This window comes from Podarcis vaucheri (genome assembly GCF_965113315.1).
Source record: "Podarcis vaucheri genome assembly, chromosome: 1".
NCBI lineage: Eukaryota > Metazoa > Chordata > Lepidosauria > Squamata > Lacertidae > Podarcis > Podarcis vaucheri.
Genome location: NC_138759.1, coordinates 6104846 through 6126143, shown reverse-complemented (window position 1 = coordinate 6126143; position 21298 = coordinate 6104846). Strand labels below are relative to the sequence as shown.

Sequence of the window (21298 nt, the reverse complement as noted above, 5' to 3'; positions counted from 1 at the left end):
AGTGGTACCTATTTATCTACTTGCACTTTGACATGCTTTTGAACTGCTAGGTTGGCAGGAGCTGGGACCGAGCAACAGGAGCTCACCCCGTCGCGGGGATTTGAACCGCCGACCTTCTGATCGGCAAGCCCTAGGCTCGGTGGTTTAACCCAAGCAGCAAATCCAACTCCCGAGCCCTCGAGTTTTGTTAAATGGCCAGTCTCTCTCCAAGGCTGGCCTCATCGTGCAGAGCTTCCCGCCAGATTCTTTTTGTATCTGACTCACATAGTCTTGATCAACTGGTGTAAGAGCAGATTAAGAACGTAAGAATAGCCGGCTGGATCAGGCCCATGACCCATCTAGCCCAGGACCCTGTTCTCACAGAGGCCAGCCATATGGGAAACCAGCACGCAGGATCTGAGCGCAAGAGGCCTCTCCCCGGTCCTGCCGTTTCCAGCAACTGGTATTCCAGAAACATTTGTCCAATTCTCCTTCAAAGCCACCCATCCCTGCCTCATGTGGCAATGAGTTCCGCAGTTTAACTAAGCACCACGTGAAGAAAATACCGTATTTTTCACCCTATAGGACGCACTTTTTCCCCTCCAAAAATGAAGGGGAAATCTGGGTGCGTCCTATGGGGCGAGTGCAGGCTTTCGCTGAAGCTTGGAGAGCGAGAGGGGTCTGTGCGCGCCGACCCCTCTTGCTCTCCAGGCTTCAGGAAGACATCCGCAGCCTAGGCAGCCCTGCGGGAGGTCCCGCAGGGCTGTCTAGGCTGCGGATAGCAGCCTGCTTCCCGGAGCGCCAGGCGCGCTGAAAGCAGAGCGCCCGGCGCTTCGAGAACGCATCCGCAGCCTAGGCAACCCTGCGGGAGGTCCCACAGGGCTCCCCACGCTGCGGATAGCAGCCTGGCGCGAGAGGTGCCCTTAAGCAGAGCATCCCTCGCGCCGGGCAGACATCCACAGCGTGGGGAGCCCTGCAGGAGTTCCCCGCAGGGCTCCCCACGGTGCGGATAGCAGCCTGCCACCCGGTGCGCGAGGCGCAGAGCACCGCCATCCCGCTGTTCCTCGACCTGTTTCGGTTTCCCCGACCTGGTTTTGGGGGGGAAATAAAGGGAAACCTTTTTTCCTTTATTTCCCCCCAAAAAAACTAGGTGCGTCCTATGGGACGGAGTGTCCTATGGGATGAAAAATACGGTACCTTTCCCCTCCCCTCTATCCTGACTCTCCCAGCATTTAGCGTCACTGGACCTGCAGGAGTTCTGGGGTTACAAGAGTGGGAGAACAACTTTTCTCTCGCCATGCTCAATATCATAAATTTCTATCATGTTGCCCTCTGTCTCTCTCTCCTCTTCTCTAACCTAAACGGCTCCAGACCCTGCTCACAATTCCCCCTCACATCGCTGCTTACATCTTGTGCAAGGTTTTATTTTGACTCTCTAAATGCCGCACTTGTTTTTATTTTAAGAAGAAGGCGTATACATGCGCCTGAATATGCAACTCCACCCCCCCAGTCCTTTCCTCAAAGCATTCCCTCCCTCCCCCCGCCTGATCGCCTCTTCCTCCCCCTTACAGGACCTCTTTTTGCAGCAATGAAGAGAGTGAAAACAGGAAATGCCTACAGATCATTGTGGCTCCCTTTCTTTTAAATCAAAGACCTGGTTTCAGTCCAACGAAGGAAACTAGTGACAAAGCAACCTTTGGCAACTGAACAACTCGACTTCTCCTGGTTTGGGGAGTGGGCTATTGGGCTCGGAGAAGATATCTTTCCGGGATAGGAATGCCACAACTGGCTTTCCCCACCTCACCTCACCTCACCCCACCCCTCCAATTCCAGTTTAAATACTTGTTCGCAATAGCCCCCTTTCTCCCCATAGGCTTGTTAAAAATTTGTTTGTACGGATCACCTTGTTGGTTCAGTTCATGGGTAGGCAAACTAAGGCCCGGGGGCCGGATCTTGGCCCAATCGCCTTTTAAATCCGGCCTGCGGACGGTCCGGGAATCAGCATGTTTTTACATGAGTAGAATGTGTCCTTTTAAATAAAATGCATCTCTGGGTTATTTGTGGGGCTGCCTGGTGTTTTCACATGAGCAGAATGTATGCTTTTATTTACAATGCATCTCTGGGTTATTTGTGGGGCACAGGAATTCGTTCATTTCCCCCCCACCCCAAATACAGTCCAGCCCCCCACAAGGTCCAAGGGACAGTGGATCGGCCCCCTGCTGAAAAAGTCTGCTGACCCATCTGGTTTTTCGGCAACAGCCAGCAAGATGCTCCTGGGAGGCCATTTCTGCTGTCTGCGGGAGAGCTTCTCCTGCAAATATCAAATTTCTCCTCCTCTGCAGTAACTCAGACCAGGGCTTTTAGTGTGGCAGCTTCTGCCCTGTGGAATAGCATCCCGGTCGAGATGCGACAGGTGCCTGCTACCTGCACTTTTCAGAAACAGCTGAAGACGGTTTCATTCCTAGAGGTTTCTCTCAGCTGGCAAAAGGGGGTCTTTACCAAAAGAGCGTCCACTCGTTAGGGTATCGGTCTTCTTTAAATGCATTTGTCGTTTCCGGGTTCTTAACTGCTTTTAATTATCTTTGGTATAAATCACCTTGCGACAGTGGTTTAGGAGGCAACTCATCTGTCAAAGACGATCATGATAATAATAACAAACAATTTAAATGGTTCCTTCTTTATTCATTTATAACAGCTATCTCAGATAGTGTTTCAGTATTGTATCTTGGGCTCGTCCACCCGGGAGAAGGAAAACTCTGATCCTAAATCTTCGCTGCCTTGCAGGAGATCTTCGGGAGAAGAAAGGACTGAGGAGTAAACCCAGTTCTGGAGTGGGGTCTCTGGGGTGGTTGGATGATGCCAGATGGGCGGGGTATGTATAAATAAATAAATAAATAACAACAACAACAACAATAATAATAATAATTGTACACCTCCTTCCAACAACTCCTGTAGCCATACTGAAGGAATGGGTTTCCCAAATCTGAAAACCTGACTGTGTAGTCAGTCTGGAACAGGCCCCAAAATCCGCATTTTTCCTTCTCCAAGGGAGCATTTCTAAAATGCTTTAACGAGCTCTTGAGCCAAAACCCAGCTATATAAACAAGTGCTCAAAGCGCTCTCCTTTATCAGTCCGTGACGGCAATGGATGGCCTTGGGTGTTCCAGTAGAGCAGGGATGGCACGTCTGGGTCTTATCTTACATCCTGACCACACTCTGACACACAGACCTAGTCCAGGAACAGCACCAGGAGAGTTGGTGACCTTCTTACCCCAAGATAAGAGTGCCGGAACAGGAATACCCTTATATGGTCAAGAGTACAGGAAGAGGAACACCCTTTTATGGTTAAGAGTACCGGAGCAGGAACATCTGTGATGTCAACCTGCGTGTATAAGCTGACGTGGCTGGATTCCTGGGGAAGGAGGGAGAGGGTGCCTGGAGGATATATATACTGCATGAAACCTGTCATTTCTTTGGACTTGCTGTGGACTGACCATGCAAGTTCCTTCTGCTATCCGGAGAGCAGAATAAACTCTTTCTTTGAATCAACCTCGGTGTCATTTGACTTCCTTCCTCCTGTCCGGGAGCAACGCAGACCCCACCAATTTAGACGGGTAAAGTCTAAGAAAGGCTACCATGCTACTGCCAAATGCATCATTCTGCTTACCAATGGACCACTCTTGACGCCAACAACCCACCCTGGGACCTCAATCATAACCACAATAGCAGAAATTGAGGGTTATTCCCTGCTGTTTGCTTGTGGAGGTCACGAGATAGACTGCCCTTGGGCGTGGAGGCTCCACCGAGCTAAGAAGCCACGGACAGGTTTCTGGTCCTTGTTCTGTTTGCACCTTTCTCTTCCGAAGACATCGAAACTGGTGGCTGTCCTTGGCATCAGGGTAATGCCGTTAGTTATCTAGATGGGACCTTCGCCTGATCCAACAGGGATCCCCTTATGTTCTGAAGGAGCTGGCTGCCATGGGGCAGGTACCCACCTGCCTCCCTTGCTTCAGGATGGTAGGGTTGGCGGCCGTGCTGCGCTGGCTGGCTCCCAGAAGACCGCTGGAGCCCAGGAGGCCCAGCCGTGTGGTAGGCAGGTTCCGGGAGGGGATCTGGAACTGGCGCGGGTTCCGGCGGCCCATTCCTGCACCTACAGATCCAGCTGTTGGCAGGGAGTTCGACTGGCCAAAACCTCGGCTGGAAAAGAACAAACACACCGGCTTACCTCTGCCACCCCAGGGGCGTTATTTGGAACCAAACATTCAGCCGCCCGGTGCCGCTGCTTAAAGCGAAGGATCGTGCAGGCGCCCCTTAATTCCAAATATAAATCACGGTGGTTTTTTGGTTTAACGGCTTGACGTTTGCACTTTCTGCTCTTCATCAGACAGTGGAGTGGATAAAAATCAATGTGGGTCTTTTGGGTTTTTTTTTTTAATGGAGTTAAATCGGGTTTTTAAAATGCTTTTGGAGGAAAAGTTTTTAACTTTTAAAAAGGTTTTAACAGGTTCAATCCCCAGGGGGCTGGGAATGTCAAATGTTTTGGCTCCTGAACGCCGCAAACCCGGAAGTGAGTAGTGTTCCGGTTAGTGAACGTTCTTTGGAACCCGACCGTCCAGTGCGGCTCCTGCAGCCAATCGGAAGCCGCGGCTTAGTTTCTGAACGTTTTGGAAGTCGAACTTATTTGTTTGCATGGGCATTCCAAGGGTTTTGGTGTCAACTGCTCAACCTGCTCTGGTCCTTAGTTGCCTTCATTTACCCACAGTTTGCCTGATATGTTTAATTGCTGCTGCACTCCCTGCTTCCTCCAAGGTGACTCCGCTCATTGGCTCCCTCCCCCTCAACCCTAGTGTCACCCTAAAGACTTCTGGGTCAGGCTGGCCTGGACTTTTTGCAGGGTGACACTCAAGCCTTGACCTCCGGCCTCCCACCCACACGCAGCGGGATCGAAACATCAGTGTGGCTCCCTGCGCCACAGAAGGGACACTGCCACGCACCCCAGCCACTCTCCCAGGCCCCGAATTCGGAAGAGAAAAGGCCCCCAACCTACGTTCTCTGCTGCCGGTATCCCGAGAGATCGAGGATGGATTTCCGAGGGAAAGCCCTGAAGAGTTTTTGCACCTGCTGTTTCCATGACAACAACCTTTTCTTCTGCGTCTCTGTGAACGCCTGCCCCCCAAAAAAAGAGGGGTGGGGAGAGGAGAGGAGGCAAGATCAGAAATATTATAATAATAATCATCATCATAGGATGCGCCCGAGTTGTTAATAAAATACGTCTTAGCAAATACAGTGGTACCTCTGGATGAGAACGGGATCCGTTCCGGAGCCCCGTTTGCATCCTGAGTAGAACGTAACACGCAACTGCGTGTCTGCGGCTCACGTTTCGCTGCTTCTGCGCATGCGCGTGACGTCATTTTGAGCATCTGTGCATGTGCGAGCGGCGAAACCCAGAAGTAACGCGCTTCATTACTTCCAGGTCGCCGTGGAACGTAACCTGAAAATGCTCAACCTGAAGCATATTTAACCTGAGGTATGACTGTATTGAGGGACACGGGTGGCGCTGTGGGTTAAACCACAGAGCCTAGGGTGGGCTGATCAGAAGGTTGCTGGTTCGAATCCCTGCGACGGGGTGAGCTCCCATTGCTCGGTCCCTGCTCTTGACAACCTAGCAGTTCGAAAGCACGCCAAAGTGCAAGTAGATAAATAGGTGCCGCTCCGGCGGGAAGGTAAATGGCATTTCCATGCGCTGCTCTGGTTCGCCAGAAGCGGCTTAGTCATGCTGGCCACAAGACCGGGAAGCTGTACGCCGGCTCCCTCAGCCAATAAAGCGAGATGAGCGCCGCAACCCCAGAGTCGGCCACGACTGGACCTAATGGTCAGGGGTCCCTTTACCTTTACCTTATGACTGTACTGAATTCTAAAATGGGAGAACCTTTCCCTGGGGCCTCTTGGGGAAGGGCCGGTAATAAAAATATATAGTAATGAAGAGGGATCTTTACGATTTTAATGCCTAATAGGCTTGACGCAACCTTTGGAGAAAGAGGGTTTGAGCCCTGGGCACTTTGCTGCATGCGAGTCGTTTGGAGGGGACAACACAGAGCAAGGTTTTGAACAATATCCACTCTGAGCGTCTCCACCCCCATTGTTCAGCCCGGACACTGAGGTCCAGTGCTGAGGGCCTTCTGGCGGATCCCTCATTGCGAGAAGCAAAGATACAGGGAACCAGGCAGAGGGCCTTCTCGGTAGTGGCGCCCGCCCTGTGGAACACCCTCCCACCAGATGTCAAAGAGAAAAACAACTACCAAACTTTTAGAAGACATCTGAAGGCAGCCCTGTTTAGGGAAGCTTTTAATGTTGAATAGACTACTGTATTTTAATATTCTATTGGAAGCTGCCCAGAGTGGCTGGGGAAACCCAGCCAGATGGGTGGGGTATAAATAATACATTATAATAATTATTATTAATAATAATAATACATATGTACCTACGGGACTGCCTCTCCTGGTATGCCCTGCAGAGGACCTTAAGGTCCACAAATGACAACATTTTGGAGGTCCCAGGTCGCAAGGTGGTTAGTTTGGTCTCAACTAGGGCCAGGGCCTTTTCAGTGTTGGCCCCAACTTGGTGGAATGCTCTGTCACAAGAGACCAGGGCCCTGCGGGACTTGACATCTTTCCGCAGGGCCTGCAAGGCAGAGCTGTTCTGCCTGGCCTTTGGTTTGGACTCATTCTGACCCTTATGTTTTCCCTCCCCTTATGGTTTTGATCTATGGGCTAGTTTTAAAACGAGGCTGCATTTTAAATTGAATTTTAACCTGTATTTTAAATTGTTCCCCCCCCCTATTATGATTTTACTGTAATTTTACTGGTGTTAGCCGCCCTGAGCCTGGCTCTGGCCGGGGGCGGGCGGGGTATAAATATATGATGATGATGATGATGATGATGATGATGATATTGTGCCCCTGATGACACTCTCTTGGGGGGGTGTTGGGTGGAAGCAGCCTTCACAATGACCGCTCCTTCAACATTCAACTGGCTAGACAGCAGCAGTCTTCCCTGCTCCTCTTGCGGAGAAGAATGTAAATTTCATGGCGAGTGGTAAAACTCGTCAACATCCAATGGTCTTCCAATGAACATGTGTGGAATTGACATGGGAGGACAGTGCCCAGTTTGGTGCGGAAGTCTGACGAGGGGCTCCAGCCACTTCCATTTGAACATGGGAAGAATAATCTCCACAATCAGGAACCATGTGAAATCTGTATTTGTTTATTTAGAGTATTTGTACCCGCCCCCCTTTGGTCGGAAAGGCTTACATGAAATAAAAAAACAAGGCATTCCCTACACACGGGCTTACATTCTAATGAAGGAACGAACAAATGAATAAAAATACAACACTAAGGGCCAAGGACAGAAGAGATAAATAAAACACAGACACCAATTTCTAGGTCCTGATTCCTATACAGTGGTGCCTTGGTTCTCAAACACCTTGGCTCTCAAACACTGAAAACCCAGAAGTGTTCTGGTTTTCGAACGTTTTTCAGAAGCCGAACATCCGATGCAGCTGTCGGCTATTGTTTCCGGATCACCTGCATCAATCAGAAACTGCACCTTGGTTTTCGAACCTTTCAGAAGTCAAACAGACTTCCGGAACAGACTAAATTTGGCGCTTTGGTTTTTGCTATTTACAGTGGTACCTCGGGTTAAGTCCTTAATTCGTTCCAAAGGTCCGTTCTTAACCTGAAGCACCACTTTAGCTAATGGGGCCTCCTGCTGCCGCCGCACCGCCAGACCACAATTTCTGTTCTCATCCTGAAGCACACTTCTTAACCTGAAGCACTATTTCTGGGTTAGCGGAGTGTGTAACCTGAAGCGTATGTAACCTGAAGCGTATGTAACCCGAGTTACCACTGTATTTTGTGGTTTTGTTTTTGAGGCTTTTTCGGTTAATTTGTTTTTGTGACTGTGTGGAACCCAGTTCAGCTACTGACTGATTGATTGTACGACTGCAGAAATGGATAAAGCCCCCCCCCCATCCAAACAATGACTATCATCAGTACAGATAAGAAAATGGTTTGATTTTCATTTTTATCATCTACAATACTGTCTTATTTATTTTATAGTACGGTACATTGATTATCGCTTTCATTTTACGGATCATTGGTCTCAGATAGCAAAATTCGTGTTAGATTGCTGTTTTGGGGGTTGTTTTTAAAAGTCTGGAACGGATGAATCCGTTTTGCGTTCCTTTCTATGGGAAAGCGCGCCTTGGTTTTGGAACGGACTTCTGGAACGGATTAAGTTTGAGAAGCAAGGTACCACTGTACTGGACAGCCACTCAAAGGAGTCAACTCCTAGGGGCTGACATCCCTTCAGTCCCCCCCCCCCCAAATATTTGAGGGACAGGGTGCTCCTCAAAGTTGATGGACGCTGTCATTCAAACGGTGGGTGTGCATCGAGCCATGTGATTGATTACAGTGGTACCTCTGGATGCAAACGGGATCTGTTCCGGAGCCCCGTTCGCATCGTGAAGCAAACGTAAGACGCATCTGCGCATGTCATGTTTTGCTGCTTCCGCACATGCGCGTGACATCATTTTAAGCGTCTGCGCATGCGCGAGTGGCAAAACCCAGAAGTAACACGCTCCGTTACTTCCGGGTCGCCGCAGAGCACAACCTGACAATATTCATCCCGAAGCTACTTCAACCCAAGGTATGACTGTATACGCGCCCTCCCTATTTTATTCTAGTTGGCACCCATGTGACTGGCTTCTCCTCATAGCTGTGAACTTACAGATTTGAAAATAAGGGACCAGCAGCCTCGAAAATAAGGGATCAGCAGCCAAAATAAGGGATCAACAATTACTTTGATAAAATACATATTTTGTTGCATGCAAATGGCTTTAGATACCTATTAGGTCCATAAATTATGATATAGCATCTGTTCAACACAAAAAACAGCAACAATTTGTTGTTGACAAAGGACAGCTGGACATAGAAAGGAACCCATTACCTTCAGTAGCTTATTTAAGGGACATCATCAATAAGGGACAGCAGTGGGACATGGCGCTGGGATAAGGGACTGTCCCGCCAAATAAGGGACGCTTGACAGCTATGCTTCTGCTCCTGCCGTGAACAGCATGAGGCCCCTGGAAGATTCCCCGTAGGACAGCGGAATCCCCTCAGGAAGAAAACGATTCCCCACCTCTGCAATACCAGGCGTTCTGGCCTACAACTCCCAGCAGCCCCAGGGAGATGTAGTCTAAGATGCCTGAGCTGGAATTCAGCTGAATACCAGTTTCCCCCGCGTCCCTAGAAAAGAACGAAAGCTAAGAAGAGACCCACTCACCTCATGAATTAGGCATTTGTCGATCAGCTGGAGATAGGAGCTGATATTCTCCTCATCCGGCCTGGAGACAAGGAGCTGGGTGCATACTGCAAAGCGATAAATATATAGATTAATAATGATAATAATGATAATAATAATAATAATTTTTTATTTATACCCTGCCCTTCCCGGTTCAGGAAACCGGGCTCAGGGCAGCTAACAAAAAATTTAACACTTAATTGATGCAACAACAACAAAAAGCATAAAATACAGTATAAAACGTGAATAACAACAAATTCAGAATTCAAAAATCAATTTAGGGGGGAAATCCATCCAATAAACATTAGATGATCACTAGGGCTAGCTGGCTAAATTAGTCCTGTTTGGGCCAGCGAGACCAGGGGAGAATTAGCTGTGGGATCCCAGAGTGGGTAATCGTCATAAAAAGGGAAAGGAAGGGAAATAAAAGATCAGGCTGAATTCAAATTGAAAGCCAGGCGGAATAGCTCTGTCTTACAGGTCCTGCGGAAGGAAGTTAAATCCTGCAGGGCCCTAGTCTCATGGGACAGAGCATTCTACCAGGTCGGAGCCATCACTGAGAAGGTCCTGGCCCTGGTGGAATGGAGGGAGAAAAGCAGAAAGAAGTCTATCCTTCGCTTGGGGAAGTTTGAACCTGCTTTAGACTTGTTTTCACGTTAAGGAAGGATTCGAACCGGCCCTGTTACAGCGACTTGCACGGAAGAGCGAAGAGCCCTCCACGAAGAATGTTCTCACACACACACAAGCCGGATACCATCAATGCCTTTCTCCCTTAGGCTCCTTATTTTGCTCCTCGTTACTATGGCGTCAATCTGCAATTACTCCATTTAAGTCTATTTATAAAAAGGGAGAAGCAGCTGGGGTCCTCTGCCTGAACAGGTCAGATGCAGAGCCTTCGAGGAGGAAAGGCTCTCACTAGCCACAAGGGGGCACAAACAGACATTTGGCAATGCAGACCATGGGCCCATTGTTATCTTTGACAGGTAGACACTTCCACAAAAGAGTCACTTTTCCAGCTCTGCGCTCCCAGGTCCCCACTAGACAGTTTGTGTTTACTGAGCAATCGCCCCGATTTGCTTGCACAAAACTTGTGCAGAGGTTAGACGCTGGCTGCGTCCAGATGTCAGGGGTTGTTGTTAATTCTGCCGGTTATAATATTAGTGCTTCCGTTCTGATTTCTAATGCTCTTTTCAGCACCTGGTGCGTGGATTTGGGGCCGATATACAGCCGTGCTGCGCTAAATTTCAAAGGGCAGAAAAGAACTGGATACCTCCCCAAATCTTGTCACCTGAAAGGGCAACACAAAACTCTCATTTCCGAGTCAATGAGGTTGCACAAATAGGATGTTTTCTGGAAACAATTAGCACAGAATTGAGCGCTAAAGTTTCACACGTTTCAATAATAATAATAATAATTCTGAACTCTGCCTTCAGGATGGGTAAAGGCAGGTAGAGGGATGTTCAGTTTGTCGTTTCCCTGCTTTTCAATATATAACATTAAATTGCTGTTATTATTTTATTTTATTATTAAATTAATATTTAATTTAAAAAATGGTCAGAGAGAATTGAGGAGGAAGAGAAACAGCAATGCACAGATCTAAAAAGACACATAGACATGGGCACACGGAATATGCTTGAATGTTATGCACAAGACAACCTTTTTCTTGAAAGTGGAGATGAAAGATGTACTCGCCCCCCTCCATTTATCTGTTTGTTTCGGATGACAAGGAAATCTCTTATAAAAACTAATTTTTAAAAAGGGCCCCACATTTCAGATTGCAGTGGAAGGTGCTTTCTGCATGTGAAAAGCCCTGGAACCTAATTCTATTTTATTCTTGCCACCCATTTGTTCCCCGGACAAACGCTAACGCAGGCCTAGGCAAACTCCGGCCCTCCAGATGTTTGGGACTACAGTTCCCATCATCCCTAGCTAACAGGACCAGTGGTCAGGGATGATGGGAACTGTAGTCCCAAACATCTGGAGGGCCGGAGTTTGCCTGTGCCTGAGTTAACGGATCACTCTTTGTCCAGATTAGACTGACTGACACACAGCAGTAACGACAACAACAACACCGAGGCACTTTTACAACACCAGACGAGGCTGGAGAGCGACGAGAAAGGAATGCTAACAGTTTGTTTGCCATGGATCGTTTTCTATGCCACTTATGGTGGCATATGTGCCAGTGTGGTGTAGTGGTTAAGAGCAGTGGACTTGTAATCTGGTGAACCGGGTTCGCTTCCCCGCTCCTCCACATGCAGCTGCTGGGTGATCTTGGGCTAGTCACACTTCTGTGAAGTCTCTCAGCCCCACTCACCTCACAGAGTGTTTGTTGTGGGGGAGGAAGGGAAAGGAGAATGTTAGCTGCTTTGAGATATCAAATCCAAAACACTTATGGAGCCAAAGAGGTGAGCAGAACATTAATACAAAAGCGAAAGCACAATACAAATGCAATTAATGAATGTAAAGGTAAAGGGACCCCTGACCATTAGGTCCAGTCGTGGCCGACTCTGGGGTTGTGGCGCTCATCTCGCTTTATTGGCCGAGGGAGCCGGCGTACAGCTTCCGGGTCACGTGGCCAGCATGACGAAGCCGCTTCTGGCAAACCAGAGCAGCGCATGGAAATGCCGTTTACCTTCCCGCCAGAGCGGTACCTATTTATCTATCTGATGTGCTTTCGAACTGCTAGGTTGGCAGGAGCAGGGATCGAGCAACGGGAGCTCACCCTGTTGTGGGGATTCGAACCGCCAACCTTCTGATCAGCAAGTCCTAGGCTCTGTGGTTTAACCCACAGTCCCACCCGTGTCCCTCCAATCAATGAATGAGAGCCACGTAAAATGGCAAAATGGACAAACCACATCCCACTGCTTACGTGCAGTCACAGGGTCCCCAGCATCCCAGCCCTTACCTGGGAGCCAGGTGAGCTCCCGCCCCACCCCACCAGGGCCACCACATGCTCCCGTTTCTCCCTTGGGAGCAAGACCTTTCCCAATCACGGCTCCTTACCTTTGCCCATCACCTTAGTAAACTGCCCTGGGATGTCCCCTTCGGGCAAGGGACCCCCTCCGGACTCCCCCTCGCAGCCTGGCAGGTGGTGGTGGGGTACCCCCCCCGCGGCGGAGTCCTTGCAGTCGGGCCCCTGGCCGTCGGAGCCAATCAGGGAAGCCGTGCGATGGGGCTCAGGATCCCGGCCGCGGTCGTCCGCCGTCAGGTTCCGAGAAGAGTAAGCTTTGATGGGGGTGAGGATCATTTGGTGAAGCTCCTGCAGGGGCACCCGCAAGTTGCCCCCTTCGAGGATGTCCTGCGGAAAACAACACCCCCTGGACATTAATGCCTTGGCTTCTTAGCCTCGCCTAAGTACCTGTGCTTAGCCTACTGCTTTGGTTTAGCCACACAGAATCGTAGAGTTGGAAGGGACCTCAAATTACCCTATTTTTCGCTCCATAGGGCGCACTGGACCCTAGGGCGCACCTAGTTTTTAGGGGGGAAATAAAGAAAAAATATTATTCCCCCCCCCCAGCCACGGGGCTGGGGCGAGGAAAATCAGAGCTTCCCCCAACCCCAGCCCCCAGAACAGGCTGCTATCCGCAAGCCTTCGGAGCCCGAAGGCTTGCGGATAGCTGCCTGAAGCCCGGGTTGCGCAGCGGGAGTTGGCGCTGCGTTCCCCGGGCTTCAGGCTTTAGGTTGCTATCCGCTCCAGGCTGCAGGCTGCTATCCGCAAGCCTTCGGAGCGGGCGGGAACTCCCGCCTCGCTCAGAAGACTTGCGGATAGCTGCCTGAAGCCTGGAGAGTGAGAGGGGTAGGTGCGCACCGACCCCTCTCGCTCTCCAGGCTTCAGCGAAAGCCTGCATTCGCCCCATAGGACGCACACACATTACCCCTTCATTTTTGGAGGGGGAAAAGTGCGTCCTATAGAGTGAAAAATACGCAGAATCTCAACAAAAAAATGCAAGAATCTCAACTAAAGCATCCTTGAGAGATGGCAATCTAACGTAACTGCTGCTTAAAAACCTGCAAGGAAAGAGAGTTCACCACTTCCCGGGGGAGTCTGCTCCACTGTCAAATGGATCTTACCTTCAGAAAGGTATTCCTAAGGCTCAAGCACAATCTCCTTTCTTGCAACTTGAAGCCAAGGGCTCAAGTCCTACCCCCCTGGAGCAGGAGAAAATAAGCTTGCTCCGTCTTCCATGTGACAACCCTTGAGATATCTGAAGATGGCTCTCCAATCTCCTCTCAGTGTCCTCTTTTCCATGCTAAACATACCCAGCTCCTTCATAAGGCTCAGTTTCAGAGCAGCGCATGGAAACGCCATTTACCTTCCCGCCGGAGCAGTACCTATTTATCTACTTGCACTTTGACGTGCTTTCAAGCTGGTAGGTTGGCAGGAGCAGGGACCGAGCAACGGGAGCTCACCCCGTCGTGGGGATTCAAACCGCCGACCTTCTGATCGGCAAGTCCTAGGCTCTGTGGTTTAACCCACAGCGCTACCCGCGTTTCAGTAGCACCTTAGAGACCAACTAAGTTAGTTATTGGTATGAGCTTTTGTGTGCACGCACACTTCTTCAGATACACTGAAACAGAAGTCACCGGACCCTTATATATAGTGAGAGGGTGGGAAGAGGTATTACTCAGAAGGGTGGTGGGAATGGATGATTGGCTGATAGGTGTGGTAAACCTGTTGACGACTGCTAATGACTGCAATTGGTCTTACAGGGAAAAGCAAGAATCCAATGTCTCTATTCAGACCAGGTCTCTCCATGGTTTTAAGTTTGGTAAAGGTAAAGGTAAAGGGACTCCTGACCGTGAGCAAGGGCGGCGAAGAAAACGGAAGAACGCTCATCTCAATACGCCTAGGCCAAAACTCTCTGCAGTCAGGAGGCTTCAAAGGCTGTAGCATTTTGTAGCTGCTGATTCTTATCTGGTTTCTGGATGAAAAAGAAATCGGCTTTCCCCGCAGCAAATGCACACATTCTGCGAATTAATTTCATGCCAGATTTCTCTCCCAACAACCTTGGTGTGTGCCCTGAAAGGTTTTCTAAAACTGGCTTTCTCTTTGTTCTCAAACACCGAAAACCCAGAAGTAAGTGTTCCTGTTTTTGAGCGAATTTTCGGAAGCCGAATGCCCGATGCGGCTGTCGGCTACTGTTTCCAGGGTGCCTGCACCAATCAGAAGCTGCGCCTTGGTTTTTGAACATTTCAGAAGTGAAACGGACTTCTGGAACGGACTAAATTTGGTGCTTTGGTTTTTGTGTTTTTGTTTTTGAGGCTTTTTTGGTTAATTTGGTTTTTTGACTGTGTGGAACCCAGTTCAGCTACTGACTGATTGATTGTGTGACTGAGGAAATGGATAAAAGCCCCCCTTCCAAACAAGGACTATCATTAGTGCAGGTAAGGGGGGGAGGCAATTTTAATTTTTATCATCTACAATACTGTCTTATTTATTTTATAGTATAGTACATTGATTGGGACGCGGGTGGCGCTGTGGGTTAAACCACAGAGCCTAGGACTTGCCGATCAGAAGGTTGGCGGTTCGAATCCCCGCGACGGGGTGAGCTCCCGTTGCTCGGTCCCTGCTCCTGCCAACCTAGCAGTTTGAAAGCACATCAGAGTGCAAGTAGATAAATAGGTACCGCTCCAGCGGGAAGGTAAACGGCATTTCCATGTGCTGCTCTGATTCGCCAGAAGCGGCTTTGTCATGCTGGCCACATGACCCGGAAGCTGTATGCTGGCTCCCTCGGCCAGTAAAGCGAGATGAGCGCCGCAACCCCAGAGTCGACCACGACTAGACCTAATAGTCAGGGGACCCTTTACCTTCACCTTTACATTGATTCTTGCTTTCATTTTATGGATCAAGGGTCTCGTTAGATAGTAAAATTCATGTCAAATTGCTGTTTTAGGGGTAATTTTTAAAAGTCTGGAAAGGATTAATCCATTCTGCATTACTTTCTATGGGAAAGCGTACCTTGGTTTTGGAACGCTTTGGTTTTGGAACGGACTTCCGGAAGGAATTAAGTTTGAGAACCAAGGCACAACTGTAAAAGCAACTTGTTAGCGGGCTGTTCCCATCCTACTCTGAAAGTCTTCTTGCTCATGCCACTTCCAGACGACCCTGTTTCTTGCTTTTTTTCGCGGGTAGTGGTTACTTAGATGATACTGCACCAAGGGAGTGTTAACTCAAACTTCCCAGTTGATTTTTCTGTTGCGTCCCTTATCCCCCAAAAGCCCTAAATTCCCCAGGTGGTATGTGATTGAATCCCACTCAAAAGAGCAACAACACCCTTACAATTTCAGGATCTGCCCAATGCGTGTTTACTTATGACTCTCATTATGTTCCTTGGAGCTTGCCCACTAGTAAATACATTTCAGGATTGCAGCCTCAGAGGAAAAACGCCAACAACTAAGCTTTGATTCATCGCCTTCTGTTTTACAGAGAACGTAGCAGCGAGACTGTGGTTGCGTTTGCGTATTCATGACAGCCAAATCAATATATCAATATTTCAGACGCAACAGGGGCAGGGAAGCTGCGGGGGGAAGAGACCATGAAACTGCTCAGAAATCACACATGAATCATGCAGGCTTTTCCTCCCTCTTCTTGGCCTTTAAGAGCCTGTTTTAACTGGGAGAGGGATCTATTACGGCTTCATTATCTTGTGCAGGATTCCTAAATAAGTCGTGTACTATAAACGAGGGGAGCAGAGGCGTGAGCTAACCCAACGCAGACAGACACCCTGCTGAGCTACTGAAAAGGCCCAAACAGAGGTGGGTAGTGAGCTAACTATAGACCTATCATATTCCTCAAAATTATTTACTAGTAGCCTTGTGCCCGGCACTCTTAAGGAATTCCGAGAAACCAAACTATTAGTGCAGTTTTGAAACCAGTGGTTATAATCAAAGCAGTTTTGAAAGATTCGGTCCGCCATCTTGATTCAAAATGGCACCCAAATGTATCAAAACAGACAAATGCCTTGATCGAGCAAATATTAGGTTACGGTATCTTAAGAGGTTGTTGATATTTCTTCCGGCAATCTTAATCTCAGATGACACAACCTTGATGGCAGAAAGTGAGGAGGAATGAAAGAACCTTTTAATGAGGGCGAAAGAGGAGAGCACAAAATATGGTCTGAAGCTCAACACCAAAAAACTAAGATCATGGCCACTGGGCCCATCACCTCCTAGCAAATAGAAGGGGAAGAAATGGAGGCAGTGAGAGATTTTACTTTCTGGGGCTCCATGATCACTGCAGATGGTGACAGCAGCCACAAAATTAAAAGACGCCTGCTCCTTGGTAGAAAGGCGATGGCAAACCTAGACAGCATCTTAAAAAGCAGAGACATCACCTTGCCAACAAAGGTCTGTATAGTTAAAGCCATGGTTTTCCCAGTAGTGATGTATGGAAGTGAGAGCTGGACCATAAACAAGGCTGATTGCCGAAGAATGGATGCTTTTGAATTCTGGTGCTGGAGGAGACTCTTGAGAGTCCCATGGACTGCAAAAAGATCAAACCTCTCCATTCTGAAGGAAATCAGCCCTGAGTGCTCACTGGAAGGACAGATCCTGAAGCTGAGGCTCCAATACTTTGGCCACCTCATGAGAAGAGAAGACTCCCTGGAAAAGACCCTGATGTTGGGAAAGATGAAGGGCACAAGGAGAAGGGGACGACAGAGGACGAGATGGTGGGACAGTGTTCTCGAAGCTACTAACATGAGTCTGACCCAACTGCGGGAGGCAGTGGAAGACAGAAGTGCCTGGCGTGCTCTGGTCCAGGGGGTCACGAAGAGTCAGACACGACTAAACAACAACAACATCTTAAGAGGTGTCTAAATGCATAGTAAACAAGCTGAAAGTAAGCTGAAAGCTTTACAAAATATATAACGGGATGGGATGCTAATCTCTCCAATATTCAGTTTCGTTTTCTCCTTCTTCCTTTACTCATGATAACCATTCTCCCTTCTAGTCCTTGTTTAAAGACACTGTTCTGTAGAACATCCTTTGCTAGCCTGGTGCCCTCCACAACCTTTGGACTACAAGTCCCATCATGTGGCCTGAGGCATCAGACCTCTTCCTTTTTCCCTCCTTGCCCAACCCCTCAGTTCTCAACTCTTCATTTTCTACTTGACTTCTGGCCCATCTCTCCTTATGTCCCCTTCTTTCCTGCGGAATTAGAACATACTGTGACATCAGAGCAGCTTAGCCAATTGCAACGCAGGTGGGCAGAGAGGAAGCAAAAATGCTTCAAGGCAGCTCATACAGGAAATCATTGTCACACATGACAGAGAGGAGACATATGTAGGAGCAAAAAACAAGATTGAGAACCTTCATTACTAACACACTTAATTGACGTTAACAGCCGACAGTTTTGAGGGATAAGCTGAGTCAACTCACCCTTTCCAGGGACTTGAGAAGGTTCTGCCTCTCTTTTAGCTTTTGGATGCTGATCACAATTTTGTGCCTTGCACCTTTGGTAACGTTCTGCAACAACAATGTAGATCTCTGTATTAGTATATGCACACACATGTGGGCCACCAACTGCAGACAGGGGGCTACAACATATAATTCAGGACGGTGCTCAGCAACACGTAGGAGACCCCAAGAAAACTTGAAACCTTCAGTCCATTAATCGGACCGGTGGTTCCCCAAATTTTGGGGGATACCGTCCCCTTGGTTCCGTAAAACTCACCCCCAGTAGCCTCCTACCCTATAAAAAAGCATTATTCAAAATAGCAGTTTGCACAACGAAGTAAGGAAGATATAAAAACTCAATAAAATCTGAAACAGTAACTATTGATTGTCTTCACAATGCAATTGAAACTATTTAATTTTAATTGTACATTTCCAAACACAATTCAAAGTGTTGGTGCTGACCTTTAAAGCCCTAAACAGCCTCGGTCCAGTATACCTGAAGGAGCATCTCCACCCCCATCGCTCAGCCTGGACACTGAGGTCCAGCGCCAAGGGCCTCCTGGTGGTTGCCTCACTGCAGGAAGTGAGGTCACAGGGAACCAGGCAGAGGGCCTTCTCGATGGTGGCACCTGCCCTGTGGAATGCCCTCCCATCAGATGTCAAGGAAATAAACAACTATTTGATTTTAGAAGACATCTGAAGGCAGCCCCGTTTAGGGAAGTTTTTAATGCTTGATGTTTTAGCTCATCATCATCATCGTTGTTATTATTAATAATAATAATATTCTGTTGGGAGCCGCCCAGAGTGGCTGGGGAAACCTAGCCAGATGGATGGGGTATGTATGTACAGTCATACCTCGGCTTACAGACGCTTCAGGTTGCATTTTTTGGGTTACGGACCGCCAAAACCCGGAAGTACCGGAACGGGTTACTCCCAGGTTTTGGCAGTCGCACATGTGCAGAAGTGCCGAATTGCAACATGCATGGATCACATTCGCAACCCGAGCATCCACTATATGTATGCAAATACATATATACAGTGGTACCTTGGTTGAAGAACAGCTTAGTTTATGAACAACTTGGATTAAGAATGCTGTAGGTGTTTTGGTTTGTGAACTTTGCCTTGGAATAAGAACATGTTCCGCTTCCTGTTGAGTGTGTTCCATTTGTAAATTGAGTCCCCCGCTGCTATGGGAAAGCATGCCTTGTTTTAAGATCGCTTTGGTGTAAGAACGGACTTCTGGAACGGATTAAGTTCATAAACCAAGGCACCACTGTAAAACAGTTTTCATGAATTTGCTGTGTGACCTCACATACTTGTGCCTCCAGCTGACACTCGGTCAGTGACATCATGTCGTCATACGTCATCTGGGAGAAAAGGGCAGCGTACTTGTGGAGGCGGAGACTCTTCAACCAGGCAGGAACATCTGCAAGTTGGAGATGGAGAGGAATGCCCACGTTAGATCTTATGGGGTTGCACAACAAGCATGGAAAGCTACGGTACAGAGGACTACATGTTCGAGACGTTCCTTTTACTATATAAAGCCCTTAACAACTTTAATCTGGGGAAACCCTGCCAGTTGGGTGGGCCGGAGTATAAATAAATTATTATTATTCTGCAGGACTAGTCTCCTTGTAAGATTGTATGCCCTTCTCTACCGCATTGATCTGCGGAAATCGCACTGCTACGAGTGTCAAATCATAATACACGTTCTGCGGTTGTACGAAACCGGTCTTTTTAGTAATCTCTGAAACCCCCTGCCTATGGACGGCACTTCACTGCACGCTTTTCGGTGTCTGATAAAAGCATTTTTGGTGTTGTTGCTCAGACAAAATCCAGTCATGTAGAATGTTGGTGTGATTTCTGTTTACAATTTATCACTGATTTTAATCTTTTGACTGTTTCAGATAGTTGCTTTCAATGATAATTTCATTGTTTTATTCTTTTCGTAAACCGCTTTGAGGGTGTTTTTTTAAAAAATCAAGCAGTGTATTCTGTAAGAACTCGATTACTTCGTGTGGCGGTAACACTTTGGAACTCCCCGCTTATTGATACCAGACAAGCGCCTTCACTGCAACTCTTTTCGGTGTCTGCTGAAGACATTCTTATTTAGACAAGTCTACCCAGGTGTTTAGAAGTTTGTATGAGTTTTAATAAGTTTTGGTCTATTCTGTTGTGGTTTTAACTTTCTGCACGTTTTAAGTTAGGGTTGTGAATTTTTCAGCGGAAATTTTTTCTTTTTGTAAACAGCTTGGAGGGTTTTCTTTTCTGCAATTCAGTGGTGCTCAAAGTTTATAAAAATATAGAAAGAAATACAAATATTACGGAACGAATAAATAACTAAATGATCACAAAATGAATAAATATGACTGTTAGGAAACAAATGAATAAACAGAATGTTTTAGCTGATTTAGGTTATGGATTTTGGATTGTTTTCAACCCATCCTGGGATCTGTGGGAGGGTGGGTGGATAATAAATTTAATACTGTTCCTATTCCTGCTACTTAGCATTGTTTCTTGAACACCCATTGTGTAGGTGGCGGCTTTCTGTCTTCATCCAGTCAGAACCCAAATACAGTTTTTCCTTGGAAGTCAAACGGAATCCGTTCCGGAAGTCCGCTCAACTTCCAAAACGTTCAGAAACCAAAGCACGGCTTCTGATTGGTTGCAGGAAGCTCCTGTAGCCAATCAGAAGCTGCGGAAGCCCTGTCAGACATTCGGCTTCCAAAGAACGTTCGCAAACCGGAACACTCACTTCCGGGTTTGTGGCGTTCAGGAGCCAAAACGTCCGAGTACCAAGGCGTTTGGGATCCAAGGTACGACTGTATAGGGCAGAGGTCAGCCACTAGGGGACAACAAGGAAGAAGAGCCCAGGGGGAAAAGAATAATAGATCTGTAGAGTTGGAAGGGACCCCAGGGGTCATCTAGTCTGACCCCCTGCAATGCAGGAATCTCAACTAAAGCATCCATGTCAGATGGGCATCCAACCACTGCTTAAAAACCTCCAGGCCGCAACCTCCTGAGAAAGACCGTTCCACTGTTGAACAGCTCTTGCTGTCAGAAAGTTCTTCCTGATGTTTAGTCAGAATCTCCTTCTGGTAACTTGAAGTCATGGGTTCGAGTCCTACCCGCCCAGAGCAGGATAGAACAAACTTGTTCCCTCTTCCATGTGACAATCCTTGAGATATATGAAGATGGCTCTCATCTCTCCTCTCAGTCTCCTCTTTTCCAGGCTAAACATTGCCAGCTCCCTCAACCGTTCCTCATAAGGCTTGGTTTCTAGACCCTTCACCATCCTGGTCACCCTCCACTGCCCACCTTCCAGCTTGTCAACGTCCTTCTTAATTGTAGTGCCCAGAAATGGACGCAGAACTCCAAGTGGGGTTCTCACACCAAAGAAGAATAGAATGGGACTTTTACGTTCCTTGATCTGGACACTATACTTCTCTTGGTGCAGCCTAGAATAGCCTTAGATTTTTTTGCTGCTGCGTCACACTGTGGCCTCATGTTCCGATTGCATTCCCCCAAGACCCCTAGATCCTTTCCCCATATAAGCCAGGTAT

The 21298-nt window shown here is 48.0% G+C and overlaps 1 protein-coding gene across 2 annotated transcripts in view; it reads right to left on the bottom strand.

Moving 5' to 3' along the window:
* The window catches only part of SAMD4A (sterile alpha motif domain containing 4A), a 149968-nt gene that overhangs the window by 19527 nt on the left and 109143 nt on the right, over nt 1–21298 (bottom strand). For both annotated transcript variants that reach the window (XM_082217651.1, XM_082217650.1), the window contains 6 exons: nt 19052–19161; nt 17718–17804; nt 12342–12636; nt 9321–9406; nt 5027–5145; nt 3975–4176 (listed from right to left, as the gene is read on the bottom strand). In XM_082217651.1, coding sequence (XP_082073777.1) covers nt 3975–4176; nt 5027–5145; nt 9321–9406; nt 12342–12636; nt 17718–17804; nt 19052–19161 — 899 coding nt within the window. The remainder of the gene's footprint in view (nt 1–3974; nt 4177–5026; nt 5146–9320; nt 9407–12341; nt 12637–17717; nt 17805–19051; nt 19162–21298) is intronic.